The sequence below is a fragment of the Ostrea edulis genome, chromosome 2 (genome assembly GCF_947568905.1).
Source record: "Ostrea edulis chromosome 2, xbOstEdul1.1, whole genome shotgun sequence".
NCBI lineage: Eukaryota > Metazoa > Mollusca > Bivalvia > Ostreida > Ostreidae > Ostrea > Ostrea edulis.
The window spans coordinates 89,735,791-89,755,515 of record NC_079165.1 but is presented as its reverse complement, the minus strand read 5'-3'; the positions used below and the strand labels follow the sequence as shown (position 1 = coordinate 89,755,515).

The 19,725-nt window shown below is 35.5% G+C and overlaps 2 protein-coding genes and 1 long non-coding RNA gene across 4 annotated transcripts; 1 reads left to right on the top strand and 2 right to left on the bottom strand.

The window, feature by feature from the left end:
- Window positions 1-1,496: 1,496 nt before the first annotated feature.
- Window positions 1,497-8,655, bottom strand: LOC125681563 (histone H2AX-like). The gene is made up of 2 exons (XM_048921717.2): window positions 8,521-8,655; window positions 1,497-2,053 (listed from the first exon to the last, which is right to left on the bottom strand). Exons 1-2 carry the CDS (start codon window positions 8,576-8,578, stop codon window positions 1,761-1,763), a joined length of 351 nt encoding a protein of 116 aa, XP_048777674.2. The 5' UTR covers window positions 8,579-8,655; the 3' UTR covers window positions 1,497-1,760.
- Window positions 5,874-8,625, top strand: LOC125681564 (uncharacterized). Of its 2 annotated transcripts, none has more exons than XR_007372271.2 (3): window positions 5,874-6,345; window positions 7,477-7,636; window positions 7,888-8,624. It is a non-coding gene; the product is annotated as an uncharacterized LOC125681564 (long non-coding RNA). The 2 variants fall into 2 exon arrangements; XR_007372272.2 differs by lacking the exon at window positions 5,874-6,345 and adding an exon at window positions 6,555-6,634 and having other exon boundaries at window positions 7,888-8,625.
- A 5,000-nt stretch (window positions 8,656-13,655) lies between the features above and the next one.
- Window positions 13,656-17,960, bottom strand: LOC125681557 (gamma-aminobutyric acid type B receptor subunit 2-like). Its single transcript, XM_048921713.2, has 5 exons — window positions 17,549-17,960; window positions 17,119-17,454; window positions 14,476-14,631; window positions 14,008-14,144; window positions 13,656-13,937 (listed from the first exon to the last, which is right to left on the bottom strand). The coding sequence occupies exons 1-5, from the start codon at window positions 17,669-17,671 to the stop codon at window positions 13,673-13,675; spliced, it is 1,017 nt and encodes a 338-aa protein (XP_048777670.2). The 5' UTR covers window positions 17,672-17,960; the 3' UTR covers window positions 13,656-13,672.
- Window positions 17,961-19,725: the final 1,765 nt, after the last annotated feature.

Here is a 19,725-nt window from a genome sequence, read left to right as displayed (position 1 = left end):
TGTTTTTACGGATAACATCCCTCTCACTTTTTTTTTTGCATAAAATGTCAAACAAGAATCAAAGACTCACAAGACGCAGTTTATTATTGCAAGAGTATGATATTGATATCAAACATATCAAAGGCAGAGACAATGTTATAACAGATGCTGTTTCAAGAGTGCCATGAGTATGTTCTGTTATTTTGTTGTTGCTTTGATTGATGTGCATTGTATATTTGAGTTTTCATTGTCATTCAAACTTTTTAAGGGGGAGGTGATGTGTACATGTGTAATACTATTTGCACTCAATTGACTGAGATTATTCTAGAGAAGTGATGTTTATCAAATTGACATTTGTGACCTGGATTGTTTTAGAACATGCTATTTTTAGTAGTAAGATTATGTAAGGGTTGCATCATGGCTTTTCAAGATTGTACTAGAAAATCCATTTCTATTACATGTATATATACACTGAAATTCTTTTGATTAAAAAAAGCTCGGGTTAGATACTTTACATGATATTTGGGAACTACGATTTTGTATCACTATTTTTGTGTGTTTGGGTTCATTGCTCAACTACCGTAAGTTAATATTGTGCTAGTGTAACAATTTTCTTTCAATTGTTAATTGCGAATTGCGTTAATTGCGTTAATTGTGTTAATTGTATTTTGTTAGTACATTATGTTGCGCTACATTAAGTTTTTGTTCTCTACCATAACAATATGGTAGATTTTACGAATAGATAGGTTTAAACCCTTTCTTTCAAGCTGTTAATTGCACTAATGCGATGGTGAGATTTGAACAAGTTGCTTGGTTTTTTTTAAATTCCTGACTCAACCAAGTCATCTGAAAAGAAAAGACTATGTAAACTGTGGATCCATTATTTGCGTTATGACAAGTTGATGTTTGGGACATTTGTATGAAGAAACGTATACCGTCTGCTTGGTCTGTGACTCGATTGAACGTCTTCTTTTCTCAATTTCTTCTTGCAAAAGAATGGGCTCATATCTATACGGTTCCACACTTTCGTGATCTGTCATGTTTACAGTGCTGCTACTGAAATAAAGCGGAACCGACAATGTGACGTCATTAAATAAACTTCAATGGCCGCTCTCTTAGCGGCGAGTAATTTAAAATATATGATAGATTAACATTGATTTAATCGTTAAGCAAGGATTTTTGTTGTTAAAGACTGTCGTTTACGATATCAGTAAGTAATACTTAATTCATGAAATCAACAATGTGGTTAGGGTTGCTTAATTCATGAAATCAACAATGTGGTTAGGGTTGCTTAATTCATGAAATCAACAATGTGGTTAGGGTTGCTTAATTCATGAAATCAACAATGTGGTTAGGGTTGCTTAATTCATGAAATCAACAATGTGGTTAGGGTTGCTTAATTCATGAAATCAACTTTTCCCTTTAAACAGCAAATTGATAGGTATATGGCATTTAATGATGAAAGGTGAAGATAACGAACAGTGTAGATAAATTTTTTGAGTTAGAAAAACAGTGGAATAATTATGTCAAATGGCCATATTTTGCTAGGCGATTTTAATAGTAGAACTAAAGATAATCCAAACTTTAAAGTTTTATATGGGACTACACACGAAATCAATTCAAACAAATTCTTTTCTATTCCAAATGCGCATTTCTTTGGTATATGTGTTCTATAACTGCTGAGATGACAATCATTATCATGTGATCTATACCTGACACACCACACATCGTTCTCTATGATGGCGTTATAATACACGAAATGTCTACCATGTGTCTGTCGTTTACAACTTCTGGGACTGTGATGAGTTTTTGCCTGCTGTTCCTGTTTTCTTTGGTAAGAGCACATCCTGGATGTTAGGCAAGACACCACTTTGGGCAATAGTCATTCCAGACAGGAGTTTGTTCAGCTCTTCATCGTTACGGATGGCCAGCTGAAGGTGACGGGGAATAATCCTGGTGTTCTTGTTGTCTCGGGCAGCATTACCCGCCAACTCCAAGACTACTGTTGCCAGGTTTTCTAACACTGCTGCTAAATACACAGGGGCACCTGTACCCGCTCGTTCTGCATAGTTTCCTTTTAAAACAAATGGCATTGCAATTGTCATTCTCTTTAACCCTTTCTCTACTGATACTGTGTAAATTCAAACTTTGTCTGAACATTGAAGTATTCTGGGTCAAAAGTCATATGCATACAGATTTATTTTCAATTCGGAAAATCTCATGAATATATTTGTCAAGGTCTCGTTAGACTAAAAAATAAACTCTATTGATTCAATTAATTTCATTGTTATATATTTATGTTGATTTGCTTTGTAACAATACACTTTTGGTACAATTTGTCCTAAAGTAATTCTATTGCCTCCATGCAACACATACACTGTCTACGACAGAACCTGGAATGCAAATGGCTACAGATGGCCATGTGTCAGAATTTCATGAAACTTGGTATATATATTCATGAAAGAACATATATCGAGCGACAAGTATCCTCGGAGACAGACTGTTTACCAGCAGAGATACATGTTCGATGGTTCCACATAACACTAACTTGAATATAATAATAACGATTTTTTGATTTTTTTATTCCATTCCATTGGTAACCGTGGAAATGAATGACACTAGGTTTTCCTTTTTTTATTTACAGATATATTGACACACTGTTTTCCCCATAATAGCTCTAATACTTCATTATTATTTCGAATTTCAAACATTTCGGTTGAGCATCACTGAAGAGACTGTCGAAATGTGCATCTGGTACATCAAAATTGGTACCGTATAAGTTTTAAATTATGACCCCAGGGTCGAGGCCTCTGCTGGTGGACTGTTAGTCCCCGAGGGTCTCTACAGCCCAGTAGCTAAGTACTTCGTTACTAGCTTGAAAATACCGATGTATATTTAATTGCTGTTATAAAATTTAGAAATTCATTTTAAAATTAAGGATTATCTCCCTCACGCATAGCTCTTATCCTTAGACGAATTTGACTCCACTTTTGTGGTACACTGTTTTCCCCTATACTAGCTCTAATACTTCATTGTTATTTCGAATTTCAAACATTTTGGTTGAGCATCACTGAAGAGACATTATTTGAAATGAAAATTGGTACCGTATCAGTTTTACATATATTGAAAAAAATCAACCAATATGGGTTTTTTTCAATTTGGTTTATAGCAAAATCCACGCATTATTAAGTGATGCTCATTTTATGATATTGCAGATATGGCAGAAACAAATAGGAATGTGTAACACATAAACAATAAGATTTTAATATACAATGCACAAATATATGAAATTGTTAAAATGACAAGAATGCTGAAATTTCACCTATTTGCATAAAAATAGGTATAGCTGTCCAATAAAACGCCCTTCAGTTGATATCACATTTAGTATATGAAATTCAGTGGAATATTTGGAGCGAGGGTGGGGGTGTACTGATATCGGTTATGTAAAGTTAAAGACTTCAGATAACAATACTTTACACATAATAGTATTACACATGTGTGCATGAGCATTAAAGATGGGGTTCATTAATTACTCATTGTACTTTTACAGAAGAGGGGTTACATTACACAAACCACCTACCTGATTGTAGTCATATGTATATAAAATTACTATTTTCAGAGGTTTTTCTTTATATTAAATTAGACAGGCAATTACACATTTATTTATTTATTTTTACATTTATCGAATATTTCTCATATATTTAATTCACTCTGTATGTAGTTTTATTGTAAGTAAAATCATAAAGTACCGGGGGTCAGGCGATGCCAAAAATTCTTGAAAATCACATGCACGATTATGAACTACACATTCATTATAAAGATAAAGGATTAACCATTACGATTCTATTTTTACATTTATCTCAAACTATTGGCAAAGGAATACACTTCTATGATCGTTAATACAATCTATCATTGGGACAAAGGCCACAGCAACAGATTTTTTCTTCTCACGTAGAAGGTTTTGAATAAATTCTGCTTCATATGAATATAGAAACAGGTAAGCTAACAAAGGAGCACGATTCGTGCCCATGGGAATTCCAACAGACTGTTGGAAGACCTGGTCACCAAAGATCATGAAGATATTGTCAATGAGTAACTCTAGCATATTTTTATTGCAACTTCAGAGTACTTGTGCATGGAATCAGAGTGGTGTTTAGCAAAGTAATTTTTTGGATGACTGATCAATAGATGAAAGGGGAAGATAACAGTGATCAATCTTATAACTCCTAAAATCAATACAAAATAGAGAGTTGGGCAAACATGGACCCCTGGACATACCAGAGGTGGGATCAGGTGCCAAGGAGGAGTAAGTATCCCCTATCGACCGGTCACACCCGCCGTGAGCCTATATCCTGATCAGGTAAACGGAGTCATCCGTAGTCAATATGACATGAGTATTTCCGTTTTCCATTTTTGTTGAAGAAGCAACTGTTTATGATGTCAAAAGTCTGGTCTTTAATTTATCGTGAGGAATGGTCGTGTAAAATATTGAAAAGTCATAGGTTTTGATGTTATTGATTTGGCAAAAGTTTTGCGATTTCAAGTTTACTAAAAGTTCTTTAGAATTTTTTTTAGAATCCACATCTGATTAACACCACTTCTGGCATATGTAGTCGCACAGTAAGTTTGACGTTTCTCCTTCACAGCTGTTAATATTTTCGTGAGGAGCAAAGATAGGGGCTTGGTAGAGCACTTACTGGATCCAGCAATCTATCTTTGTTTGTAAGGATTTTTATGTAGTTTAGGAATCCTGTATAGGTAAGGTAACTTATATTCATTCACTGATGAAAGCAAATGGATCACATACATGTAGTTGACAAGATCTTGCTGAGTTTTAGTTTGTAGCTGTCTGTGGAAAGGGAAGGATGGCTTGAACATATATTATTGTAATTTTACAGTGTTTGTATAAATAAAACGTTCTCATTCATACGGAGATATATATGAAATCTCCGCTAGATTCATCAAAGTTGGATATTTGGACTGACGCCTCTTCTGAATCTCAGACCAATGTCACACAAAGTGATTCAGAAATCTTGCCTAAACTGCGATTAAAATTGGTTAAACTGAATTTCTTGTTCGCTTCAACGTTTTGCCTTAGACATCCTATTAACTATCTATCAAGTTGATAATTTCGAAGCCGCTGCAAATTAAATGACCTCCAATTAATTTTATACCTTCTGAATGCTGAGGAGTTTTAATAGTCTAATTCATGATATGTTGTACCATTATTTAGTACAGAAAACTGTGTCTACAGGTACAGAGATTTCTAAATGAGAACTACTTTACACAAAACAATTAAGCATGAATATCAAAAGCAATAAAAAGATAACTGTAAATTTTGACCAGTCTTTTGAAGGTGTCTTTAGAATGTTCAATACCTCCAGACACAGGTTTCTGTAAAAGTAACAGTACAAGCTATGAAATAGACTATTGGAACTCTTTAGTGCTGAGACGGTATACAATTAAATGGTGGCCAATTGTCACGGTTTCAAAAATAACCAATTTGATTTACTATGGGATTTAAAATATGTAAAGGTACGAAATGCAAGTTTCATAGGGATAAGGAGTCAATAGGATGTCTGAGGCGAAAAGATAAAGCGGACATTCAGTTTAACCCATTTTAATTGCAACCAGCGGAAGAAGTTCAGGCAAGATTTCTCGAATCACGTTGTATGGCATTAGTCTACATGTAGTTGATTGGTTGATTGATTGAGTTTGTATTGTTTAACGTCTCTCTCAAGAATTTTTCATTCATATGGAGACGACACAAAATTTAGGCTGCAAAATTTAGGCATATGCTCGGCGCGTACAGCCTTTGAGAAGGGATCTATCTTTATCGTGTCACACCTGCTGTGACATGGGATCTCGGTTTTTGTGATTTCATCTGAAGGACAGCCCAATTTAGTCGCCTCTTATGACAAGCAATGGGCACTGAGAACCTATTCGTCTGAAATTCGAAAGAGGCCTCAGTCCAGATATCCAGCTTCGACAAATCTCGCTGAGATTAAATCATATGAGCATCTACGTTTGCATGCATATCATTGTAATAGAGAATGTCAGTTAGTTTCTGGAGATTGTACGCCATAGTATTCTGTTTCTTATTCTGACATTGTGCTAACTGTCAAATCATCGGAGTTTTCCACAGCGTACACATGTTGTGTGTTAGAATTACAATCCACTACTGTGTATTTCATGTTTGTCCATGTGTGCTGCAGAAGTGCCAGAGTTTTGGAAATGTACGAGGACACCGAATCATGACTTGTGCATTTGTTTCCTTCTCTGGCATTGATCAAAACGAAGCGACGTTCAACCACCACTAAATCAAACTCCGAGTCGGCGACTAGAGAAGAAAGTAATATTGGAAAGGTAAATGTAAACAAAAGCTGTAAGCTAAGTAATTCGTTACTAGCTTGAAAATACGGATGTATATTTAATTGCTGTGATAGAATTTAGAAATTCATTCCAAAATTAAGGATTATTTCCATCATGCATAGTTCTTACCCTTAGACGAATTTCACTCCAGTTTTTGGCACTCTTTTCTCCCCATAAATAACTCTTGCAAGTTTATTATTTTTAGACTAAAAGTTCACTACATTTGACCTCCGTATGCGATTTGGTTAGATCCTTGTGTAGCGATATACGTAAGCAGATCAAGGTATCTAATTTTAATTAGATTGTTTGCAGGGAAAAGAGAGGCATTATATGTTTATATAAAAAATGTAACCCCGTTCCTTTTACACCTAAGGGCTATCACTGTATCGTCTATATGAAATTATGACACGAATCCGTTTAAATGATGGATTGGCAATCGTGCAAAATAAAACTAAAGGAAAACAACTTAAACTTTTAACCACCACCACCCTTGAAGGAAGCAAAAAAAATAATAAGGAAGTCATCAGCAAAATGGTGAACAAACAAAAACGTATAGAATCGTTATCTTCACCTTGCATCAAACGGGATAGCTTTACAGATTATATTTATGAATGTTCAGATAAAAACACGTGTTAGTGTTTATTTCAAGAGTTATTGATAGTATAGATTTTTCCAGGTATATGTAGTTCTAAGGCTTTCGATATTTCACTCCTCTACGTGCAACAGACCCCTTCTCTCCCCTTAATGTTTTCTATATTTGATTTAATCTTTGTCTTATTTGTAGAATATCGATAATGCTTAAAGAGTAACGAAGTAATCAATGTGTACATATGTTCACTGTATAAGCTGTTGCACTAGCACAGGCGAGCCAGTTCCTAAATACATCCTTGAGTTTTTGATTTATAGATATTTAAGTTCGTTTGAACTGGTGAATAAAAAGATAAATGTTTTTGTTTTTCATTATAATACACAGATGAACTCTTCATGAAGAAGTTGAATGAAATATTTTGTTTTGTGATATTCTGCACTCTCAATAAATCGTACAAATTGACAATACTTTTATATTACTTTTTGTAAAGAAGAAATATTTCAATACTTGCAACTTTAAAATTATTTTACTTGTAGGTTCTCTGTTTGACTACGATTGGAGGTGACACTATGAAAATCTTTGTTTGTAGGAAAACGAAATTTCTAATAACCAATTCATTTTCCGCCAAGTATAATTCGATTGGTAAGGGAGAAAAGCTACCCTTCCAAGACTTGACGTTAAAGACAGTCATTCAAAGTAAGTATATAACTCTACAGACTTCACCTTGCACTGTATTCGTTATCTTCACCTTGCATGCATAGAAAATTACGCTACCAGTTATTCTAATAATCTTTCAAACATGTACAGCAAGACGAAACAAACCCTTCTTCCTTTTATCTCTTCCTTAGATTTAACAATATCTTTAATGAGTCTATTCATTTATGTAGAAAACTATTTTGAAAGTTAAAAACAGAAGTGTATAAGTGCCAGTAACTATTTTTTCATAGTGTTCGAAGAAACTGTGCAACAGCTGACGATGGAAACGACTATATAGAAATGATTGTGCTATGCCTAGGACAGATATGGGGGACGAAAGAAGCGTTGAAAAATACACTTTTGAATTTTGAAGTATTTTTAAGCCGAATTAATTTTGTCTAGTTGTAGTAGATGTTCTTCTCAACTGATCTCTTACTTATACATTTTTATTAGGCATTGGTGAATATATTCTAGCAAATGGAATAGACATTTGTATTTCTAGCTCTTTTAAAGTATTAATGAAACATAAGAAAACATTTGTAAGGACCAATATCAAATTAAAAATGCACAATAACACTGGATTTTCATTGAACCAGTATGTAGGTGAAAGGGGAAGATAACGAACAGTGATCAATCGCATAACTCTATAAACAATATAAAATAGAGAGTTCGGCAAACACGGATCCCTGGATATACCATAGGTGGGATCAGATGCCTAGGAGGAGTAAGCATCCCAACTATTTAAATTGTATTCTTTATAGGAGTTATGAGATTGATCACTGTTCTTTATCTTCACCTTTCATTAAGGAGAGACATATATTTCTTCTGATGTGTTTTCTTAATATCAAGTAAAATGAATTAACTGTATACAGATTATAACTAACCTTTGGTGTGCTGAATCGTAATCCCGAAAAATGCTCCCACCAACACGTACAGTTTCATCTTTGTTCTAACGTCACATTGACAAGATCATGTAATAAAAGCTTTAATTGGTATTGCTTCTTCTTGACATCTGCTCCCTTCAATAACAGTTTTATTTCATTTGCATTCAGCGAGATGGCGTGCATGTTTTAGATATGAGTCACCCTACTTAAACCTACATGATTATTTTTGCTGGTACAGAGTACATAACAGCAGCTGATTCTGAAGCTTTGTGAATTATTTCAGCTGCTCCGAACCGTAGTGGAAATTGTCTTCCTTTTACTTGAAAAAAAATTCATAGCATTGAATTTCGAGTAGTTTTGACATTTTCGAAATAAGAGTTTAATTTTTGTCTATCTCACTTCTATATGGTCTTCATGTTCGTAGTCTTCATTTTTCATTATTTCTGCAGCAATTCCAATGAATAAGAAAGGTGAAGATAACGAACAGTGATCAATCTCATAACTTCTATAAGTAATACAAAATAAAGAGTTGGGCAAACACGGACCCCTAAATATACCAGAGGTGGGATCAGGTTACTAGGAAGAATAAGCATCCCCTGTCGACCGATCAAATCTCCTGTGAGCCCTATATCTTGATCAGGTAAACGGAGTAATCCGTACTCGGAATCAGTGTGCCAAGAACAACCTAACAATCGGTATGAAACACATCAGACAGCAGGTGACCCAATGACCCAATGACGAGTTGTATTGGCAAACTTAATCGCTATTAAGGCCATATAATTTTCGAAACACTAACTTTAAACGAGACTGTTGAAACCCCTTTAAGCAGACCAAGCTCTTGGGAACGAATCAGTTGAGAGATAGAAAGACCTTATAAAAGTGATAATGGAATATTCCTACATGAATATCACAAGTTAACAATGAGGAAGCTGAAATCATCCCGTTTGTCATAAGGTTGAGTTGTTAGTTTGCCGTTAGCATCTATGTTCAATAAAATGTATAAGTACTAAACAAATATGGAAGACTTTATGGTGTCAATTAGTTCAAGTTTACTGGTATATATCAAATCCACATAAGAATGAAAATTATTATTGTTGATAGATAAAACGTCGTTGATATATCTAAATGTCGAGTTGAAGGTCACAGCAAGAGATTTTTCTTCTCATGTAGAAGCATTTGAATAAATTCTACTTCATAATAATATACAAACGGGTCAGCTAACAAGAGAGCTTATTTCATGCCCATGGGAATTCCGACATACTGCTGAAAGACCAGATCACTAAAGATTACGAATATATTGTCAATGAAGAACTCCAGTAGATTTTCATATTTTTTTATTTCAACTTCAGAGTACTTGTCCGTAGAATCAGAGTGGTGCTTAATAAAGTATTCTCCTGAGACTGTATCCCTTTTCAATTTTTCTTGAAGTAGCAACTGTCTATGGTGTAAAAAAAAAAAAGTCTAGTCTTTAATCTATCGTGAGGAATAGTGGTGTAACATGTTTTTATGTTGCTGATTTCAGAATAGTTTTGTGATTTCAAATTTACAAGAAGTTCTTTAGAATTTTTCAGAGTCCACATTTGATTTTCACCACGTCTGGCATATGTTGTAGTACAATACGTTAGAAATTTCTCCTTCGTAGTAAAACAAAGATGGGGGCTTAGTAGAACTTTTTCTGGATCCAGCTATGCATCTTTGATCGTGAAGTTTAGAAATCCAGTATGCATGTACGAGGGCTGTACGATATGTAATGTGTATTGTACAACAGCGTGATACCGCTTCGCACGATTTCGTGGATGATGATACTCTTGAATAGCTCTATTAAATACCTTACCAACGGTATAAACACGAACCTTCAGCTCCACATAGTTTTAAACTTAGTCATTTCAATAGAGCCAGTCGTTGACCACTGTTGTAAAAATGGTTGGGAAACAGGTTGAGAATGTTGAAGAAATTAGAGTTGATATAAAAGTTCTCACAAACCTCGGTCATTCGATAATGCAGATTTCTACTGAATTGGGGGAAGTTTATGGGTCTGATAAGGTATCTTATGAGACAGTTCGTAGGTGGAGAAAGAAATTTCTGACTGACAAAGAGTCTGTCAAAGATGCAGCAAAATTTGTCCGACCTGTGACAGGCAGGGAAAATGTCTCAAAAGTCAGACAAATAATTGAAAATGATGGCACATACACGATTCATGGAATAGCCAAAGCCATTGGCAATTCGCTATCGCGGGTGCAGTTCATTTTGAAGCGTATTTTGAAAGTACGAAAGATTTCTGCCAGATGTATACAGCATATATTGACAGATGACCAAAAACGGGTACGAATACAAACCGCTAGGCAATTGCTCAAAATGTTTCCAAATTCAATCAAAGACAATTTGCAAACATTGTTACTGGTGACGAAACATGGGTTTACTATTTCGATCAAGTAAGAAAAATTGGAAACAAAATATGGATAATTAAACACGGTAGAAGGTCTGTAGTTGCCAAAAGAATCATGAGCACAAAGGAGGTTCTTTATTGCATATTCTTCGCATGTGATGGTATAGCCGTACAAATTCCGGTGCCAAAGGGCAAAAGTGTTACAGATCGGTATTACCGAGATGTTATACTAAAAAATTCAAGAAATATTATCATAAACGACGCCCTGTGTCTGTCATGTTCATCTACTTCATGATAATGCTCCATCACACATATATCTGAGCTTGTGAAGCAATTTTGAAGTCGGAGAAAGTTACCGTCTTGCCACACCCACCATACTCTCCAGATTTAGCCCCATGCGACTCTTTCCTTTTTCAAAAACTTAAAAAGTTCTTATCTGGTCGTCGTTACAAGTCCCGACAAGCCCTTGGCTCAGCCATCAGTCAGTGCCACAGAGGTCTACCTAAATCAACGTACCGTGACGCATTTCAGAAATGGATTCAGAGATAGAAATTCTGTATTTCAAACCGTTGAGGTTACTTTGAAGGGATGTATGGTTTATTTCACTATTTGAGTCAAATGCTTTAGAGATATCGTACAATACACATTACATATTGAACAACTCTCGTAGATACGGTTAACTCATATTCATCCATCTCATTGATTAGGATATTAATTGTGTCTAAAACTGAAGCGTGGTTTTGAAAAACATCATCTTTTCAAAGGACAGTTGAAGTATAAGTAGGATTATGCAAGGTGAAGATAACGAACAGTGCTCAATCTCATAACTCCTATAAGCAAAACAAAATAGATAGTTGGGCAAACACGGACCCCTGGACACACCAGTGGTGGGATCAGGTGCCGAGGAGAATTAAGCACCCCCTGTTGACCGGTCACACCCGCCGTGAGCCCCATATCCTGATCAGGTAAACGGAGTTATCAAATGTGGAATCAATGCCAAGTTCATTTAAAATGCAGTTGTAATAATGATCCTTACAAACAAAGACAATGTTGTTACAAGCTTTGTCAGATGAAACCAAAACATATTCCTCATGCAACCTATCTAATTCTTTTATCATTTCTGGTTCATTAAGCACAGAAGGATAAATGGTACGGACTTTTTTTTTATGTGTGTAATGCATGATTTGAATATTTTTGTGATACTTTTTATCCATTCGAACAAGGTATTAACTTCTTTTTCATATTTAGCCAATCGTCTAGCATAAACTCTAACAAAATTTATGATAGAGTTGAAGTTTTTCACCAAATGAAAGATCGATGTTCTCTGAATTAGAATAAGTGATTTCAGATCCACATTTTCAACTATATTAACATCACCAGTAATGACATGCAGCCGGACTATCTTTGAATGAAGACAAAGAACACGTAGGTGGATTATGTATAAGATGGTCTTACTGTAACGTTTGTAAAAAGTTATATGTATGGTCATTATATCAAGACATACCTGTAGGGATCATGACGGAGGTGACCGATTAAGAGAGGATGCTTACTCCTCCTAGGCACCTCATCCCACTTCTGGTGTGTCCGGGGTCTGTGTTTGCCCTACTCTTAAGTTTATATACTTGAAAGGATTTACGAGATTCATCACTGTTCGTTATCTTTACTTTTTCATTGCAACAGCACCTTAGCGACCACTGTATCCTGTAAGCTACTATTAATATCATAGCAGTGCATTGAGTATATGTAACATGTATTTTAATGCGCAAGTTTGATTGATTGTATATTGTTCAACGTCTCTCTAGAGAATTTGTTCATTCATATGGAGACGTCACCATTACTGGCGAAGGGCTGCAAAATTTAGGCCTATGCTCGGTGCTTACTGCCTTTGAGCAGTGACATGGGCCTCGGTTTATTGCGGTTTCATCCTAAGGACCGCCCTATTCAGTCGCCTATTATGACAAACAAGGGGTTCTGGGGACCTATTCTAACTCGGATACCCACAGGACCTCAAGTTTGAAAACCTATCAGAATATCTGATGCGATGGTTTATAAGTCTTTTTTTTCATTTGTATTATACATGATATTGTATATATGATCAGCCAGTATATCTGATGAGACAAGAGTACTATATACAAGGTTATTTTCGCCTTTCTGCACTTGCTGGCGGTTTCGCTCCGTTTTAACAGTTGTGATAAAAGAGAGATAAGAGAAAAAACAATTTTGCAGTCTTAAATTTGCTCACTAACAAGGCGGGAGGGACGAAAATAAAACGGGGGCGAATATTTCCCTGTATACAGATTTCATTCCTTTGTAACCCGCTCCCTATTTTTTGATTTGAATAGAGTGGAGGTGTGATTGAATGATGAATGAAAAAGTACCCTGCACTCCTTAGTCAGGTGGGTTTGTAAGTACATGATAAAACCCTGACTGTTAATATGTGAAAAAATGATTTTGAAATTAACAAAAATGTTTCAGAAAAATTTTGTTCAAATAATCCATATAACTACATATGTAAATGAATTGTCTCTTTTAAAAACCAACAAAATCAGCAATATTAGGATAATTACACTATAGTCAAACGAAATTCTACGTCAGTAATGCTGTCTAAATTTTCGTCATGTTTTCCATAATATTATTACATGGTTACAATTTCTTTAGGTTTTCGTAATCCCCCATCCCAATGTTATTAAAAGTTTAGAGAAAAGACCAAAGTAAATTGTTTCAATCTTTTTTTGGTAAAACACCTTTATTTCTATTATTTTATTATTACAATTCAGCATTGACGTCTATCCCAGTGATCTCTATCAGATTTTCCACATCGTTGAATTTATTTAGTGTGATTTTCCACACATCTGTTCCTCTCCTTTCCAGATCCTTGTTTTTATCTGTGTTTTGTCTGCATAGTTCAACAGGTGTCCGTGACAAGATCACACGAGGAGGAAACAGTGTCAAGTATACACTTTCTTCTGAAGACTCCGAGGACACGTCATCGACAAAGCTACTGAGCTCAGTGCTTCTAACGGACAAATTTCTGTATAAAGATTGACAAGTTTAGTCATATTAGTAAGTGTGCTAAACGAAGTTAAATCGACAATGTTTACCTTTTGTAAGATGGTATCACGGACGAATGATCTACAAGCGACTCCGGAAGAAGAGAAAGTACATCTTCTGAAATAACGGGATAAGGCTTTGGTTCTGTTTCCAACAACCTTTCTAATCTGGAAACCTTGTGTTCTAACTGAAATGGCAACAGTTGTTTATATGTGTAATAGATAGATTTATTTCAAAGGAATTAAAGACCTTTTAAGAAAGCGTGAATGCACATTAACATGGGAACAGTGACAAAGCACTAAGTAGCATATAATTTAGAAACCTATTGGATACATGAACTTGAAACATATAAAATGTTCTGCTTAGATATATGAAAAGAGAGAGAGAGAGAGAGAGAGAGAGAGAGAGAGAGAGAGAGAGAGAGAGAGAGAAATGTAGATAGATAGATAGATAGATAGATAGATAGATAGAAAGAAATGTAGATAGATAGATAGATAGATAGATAGATTATGATATACCTCAATGAGTTCTTTTTTGAAGGCCCTGTTTTGTACTTCTGCTCTAAATTCCTGTTCTTGTTTGTCATCCACTGGAAAACGTCTCGTGTTAGCTGATACTATAATTCCACGAGCAGACGGTAAACATCCTTGTTTTCTTCTCAGTATGGAATATGCCTTTAAAATTGATTATTCACAGAAAGATTATTTTTAAACAATATTCAAATTTGCAAAATGAATACAATCATTAGTTTGATTTGTTTTACCTATATTAAAAACACGCACAATTTCATTTCCTTGGGAAAATGCAAGGTTTGTATAGATTCGGGAAAAAATCCCATATAGATGAGGCAGAAGGGTTTGCACTTATGCTACCTATAGGAACATTTATAACTTTATTGACAACATGAAAAAAGTCACAACAGCGCAACTGTTCGTGAAAAGCTGCTTGCCATTCAATTACTCTGACTCATTAGATACTACAATGAAGGTAGGGAAACAAGTATGCCTATTTTGAGGAAGTTAACCGGAATAATATATATTTAAACAAGACCTTTCTTTGGGTACCATGATTATTTCGCTGCCATACGGGGGCATCGGTGATAAAGAAACCCAAAAGAATAGTCTTGTCACGAGGAATACACATGTAAAATATGAAAGCCCTACCACTAACCATTCAAAAGTTATGGCCAAGTTAATTTTTCTAAACATTGGTCAAACTCCAAGGTCTTGAATAACTAAAGAAAGGTATTGTCACTATGAACACACATGTGAAATACGAATGCCCTGTCACCATCCATTCAAATATTGTGGAAAGTGTTCGATTTGCGGACAAATAAACAGACGAACAGACACATGGACAACCCAAAACCTATATGCTACCGAATCGCCGATTACAGATATTTTAACAATGAAATGATTTGAGAATGTAAGTGTTTACGAATTTTACTAAAAGAAAGATTTTATAGTTTTCTGGAGTTTGATTTAGCCAGTTTTTTAAATTCTTGTGGATTTGCTGCATAAATTTAGTTGAATATGCTCCCCAATAATGTACAATGTATTGTTATTTTCTCGTGAAGGTAACTGTGATACATGGAACAATTCCATGGTGTACCGGCTAAACGGAAATCCACAAAATAGTACCAGTGCCACTAGATGAGTATATGTATCTATAACAAGAACTGCTGGAGTAGACCTCGGTCGATAGAGGGCTAGCATCGTCAGTGAAAGTGATTCTTCGATCCAAGATCGCATGTCCTACAATTGGTGGGAACTATCTCTTTGACATATTCGATACTAGATTCAAACGAGACCTTGGAACGAAGGTCAAGAAAAATCAAAGATAAAACTCATGGCATTCAAGATTGAAAATGATAAACGTAGAGTAAATGAGTGTAATGATCAACAGGAGACATTTATTCCTCTTAGGCACCTGATCCCTCCTCTGGTGTTTCCAATGGTCCGTGTTTGCCCAACTCTCTATTTTGCATTGCTTGTAGGAGTTACGAGATTGATCCCTGTTCGTTATATTCACCTTTCATCGATCACTGTTCGTTCTCTCCATTTTCTACATACAAGGTGATCTGCCTAGGTCAGCAACAATGAGGGTTCCGTAATATGTCTACTCTTAGTATCTCATTTGACAGACCCTCGACTTTTACTTTCGACGCCTAGCGCTTGGTGAATGAAGAAAGGTGAAGATAACGAACAGTGATCAATCTCATATCCTGGATATACCAGAGGTGGGATCAGTTACCTAGGAGGAGTAAGCATTACCTGTCGACCGGTCTTACCAACTGAACACAACGGCTTAGAAATCGGTATGAAACATGTCAAAATGTTTTTGACCCAATGATAGGTTGTATTGGCTAACTAGATCATTGAAACGACCATAGAATTTCCCAAATGCTGATTTTAAAAGAGACTGTTGAAACCTCTATAACCTCAACTAGTTTGTCAGTAGCCTGCCTCGATTTAAAAACTTGTTATATGTAGCACACATTCATGCGTATCGAATCAGTTGAAAGATATAAATATCATATGTAAGTGATGATGGAATATTGTGACATAGATATAGGAAATTAAGTAACATTCTATTACAACAAAACAAGTCTGGATTGAAAAGGAATCAAACCCAAACTTCTTGCGCACGAAGCGATAGTTACATCGACGGAGCGGTCCTCCATTTTGTCTGATTTCTCCAAAAAGACTTGATAAAGTGAGTGTGCTTCTTTAATTATTGATGACACATTAAATAACAATTATCACAATTAAAGGAATATTGAATCCTTCACTAAATACACGAACAGGTGAAGATAACGAAAAGTGATCAATCTCATAACTCCTGTAAGCAATACAAAATTAAGAGTTCCGCAAACACACCATAGATAGGATTTGGTGTCTTGGAGGAGTACGCATTCCCTGCCAACCGGTCACACTCGCTGCGATGCCCAAATATGTATTCATCTGTTATTCGGTCAAAATAGAACAATATAGCTATTCAAAAATAAGGACCGTGGTGTTGATGACCGACAAAAATTTACAAGTCTAACTAATGGACACGAAGTCAATGATTTAGTTCTAGTACCTTCAGATCGGTGTTATAGATTACATAATTTCAGATACTAGTACAAAAGAATGTGTCTTTTACAAAGGATTATATACCTTTGGAACAAACAGGAAGCAAATCACAAGAGTTGTAGAGACCAGAGTACACAGGCTTTCCAATATCACAGCAAGGATTGGTTCATCAGACAGAATATTGGATAATATAACTACAATAACACTCATAACGACAACATTGTAGACACTGAGGCCAATGTAGCGAGAGTCATTCAGTGCCGGGATGCTCACGTTGCGGGTCTCCCAAGCCATGTAACTGCCAAACACTAACAGAAGGCCTTTAAATGCATAGAACCCAGAAAGCCACTTCTCCATGTGTACGGAGCCGCACTGTGTTGTCTGATAGACATACAAAATGTCCTCTTCTTCTATCAATTCCTGCATGATAGTGTCATTTAGTATAGAGTGATGTGAAGTCAACAGAATTATCAAATTGCACTGAAATAGAGAGGACTTCAAAAATGACACGTACCACATTTGTTAGGTTTCGGACATGTTTGGACATGGGGTCAATCAGGATCCAGGCGACTGTTGCTAGAATATCCAGTAATGCTAATACGCTTACAATCATTAACAAGTGCTTGTCGTGCAGCATCTGTAAACATAAACATCAGACAGTAAAAACCCAATTAGAGACACACCATCCTCTGCAATATTTCATAATGAACTTGCCTTGTTTCTTACGATCCCATTGTTCACGTGTGTAAATATCTGGTGAACTCTGTATGTTTTTGTAAACATTGAACCAAATGCCATTGAAAATCCAACGGAGAAGACAAAAGATTTCCCCTACAATTAAAACAATTCATTAAAAAGATCAAAATCTATCATCATAATTCTTTAACAATGACTACCCATACTTACATGACACAAAAGAGAGAAGAAGTTGTCTTGGTAAGGCTGTCCATCAAATCCAAGAAGAAAGACCCCAACATAAACACAAACGCATCCTAACAGAGCGACGTTATTCAACTTCGGACTTGAAAGCTTGATGAATCTGTTGATTTAATATTCATTTTGAAACAATACTGCTTTTCAAACTAGTATGCTATGCATAGTACTTAAAATTCCTTTCTCGTTCACAAATTACAAACACATGCATCAATTACAGTATGCAGATTGAATGATGATAAGAAGGGATCATCTACAGACGGTCTACATAGAGAAAAACGATACAAATTACAAACCTCTGCTTTCTGTGATGAAAATTAAAAGCCAGAAAAGAAAAAGACATCACAATTCCTATGGAACTTAGAAAGAAGATAATCATGGACACAGTGGCATAGATACTCATATGCTTGACCAAGATCAATCTGGAATCACGCGGAATATGTCCCCTGTCTGCACGAGAAAACGCCAATACAATAGAAGTATACCATTACAGCTATATGTAATTCAACAGAAAATTGTGATATTCTTATACTTCTCCAGATGATTTCTTGACACTCAGAGCAGGTAACATTAAGATGATTTTCCACCACGTCATGTACTGCGACAAGCTTTCTATAGCCATCTATAACAAGAATTGCATTTTAGACCACTTTCGTGTATACAGTACAGGAATTATTGGGGTTTTAATTATTTGTTATAAAATCTTATTTTTCTGTAGCGTAGTGTGAGCGTGAGGCCTTTCTTGACTGATTCTCAAAACATTTTCTCAAATAGATATGTCTTCCGCTTCATCTATCTTTGTCCTAGGGTGATACTACGAGAGTGAGCAGATGATGATGTTTTCTAGTTATATCAAGACAGGTAACTCTGTATGTACCTTGTATCTGAAATAATGACACTCCTTCCATTCTGTCCGAACCATCAAATGACACAAGTCCCTTCAGTAAAAAGGTATATATGTTATCTTTATCCTGGTGAATCGAGTTCAACTAGCTTTAAATGATGATGTTATTATTAATTGATATTACTCGTTGCGTTTTCTAAGTTAATGTTTTAAATCAAATGATATAAAAAAAACAACAACAACATATCGACCTGAGATAGGTAATCTCTTGTACAGTTTGCACTAACAGACACTCACTGAAAGTCCTAAAAAGTTTATTTTGGATATTGTATCCATCGTCTTCTTCATCAGTCCCTCTCTATGTTTGTATGAAGCGCTGCTGAGAGCTGACAAAAGTCCATCTCTCTGAAGGTTACGCAGAGCTAAAGCCACCGTCCACATGGAATCGTATGCACTGTACGTGTATGGACTGAGAGGAAACGATCCATTTAGCTTGATATAAAGAGCCAGAAAATCTTCTTTTGTCTGAAAAAGAGAGCTTAGTCTGGTTCGAAAAAGAGCAGAAAAAACGAAATCAGCAGCTTAAGGTCACTTTATACAAGGAACTAAATGGATCCCTGGTGTGACGTATATATTCGCTTAGTTTGGCTGTAATAAGTACAGATATAACATTTCTTAAAAGATAAGGGAATTCTAAATGTTCTATGATATTCAGAAGTTGAAACATATCTCCCCTCCCTATATAACTCTATACAATTTTCCTCCACTTTTTTGGACTTCATTGAAAAATTACAAGAATATGTTACGTTCCATACGGTAAATTGTAATCATTTTACTTTCATTTTCACCATTTTTTAATGTTTGTAGCGAATTTCTTTCAGTAGGCGTTAAAATACCATGGTTTATTGTGTATG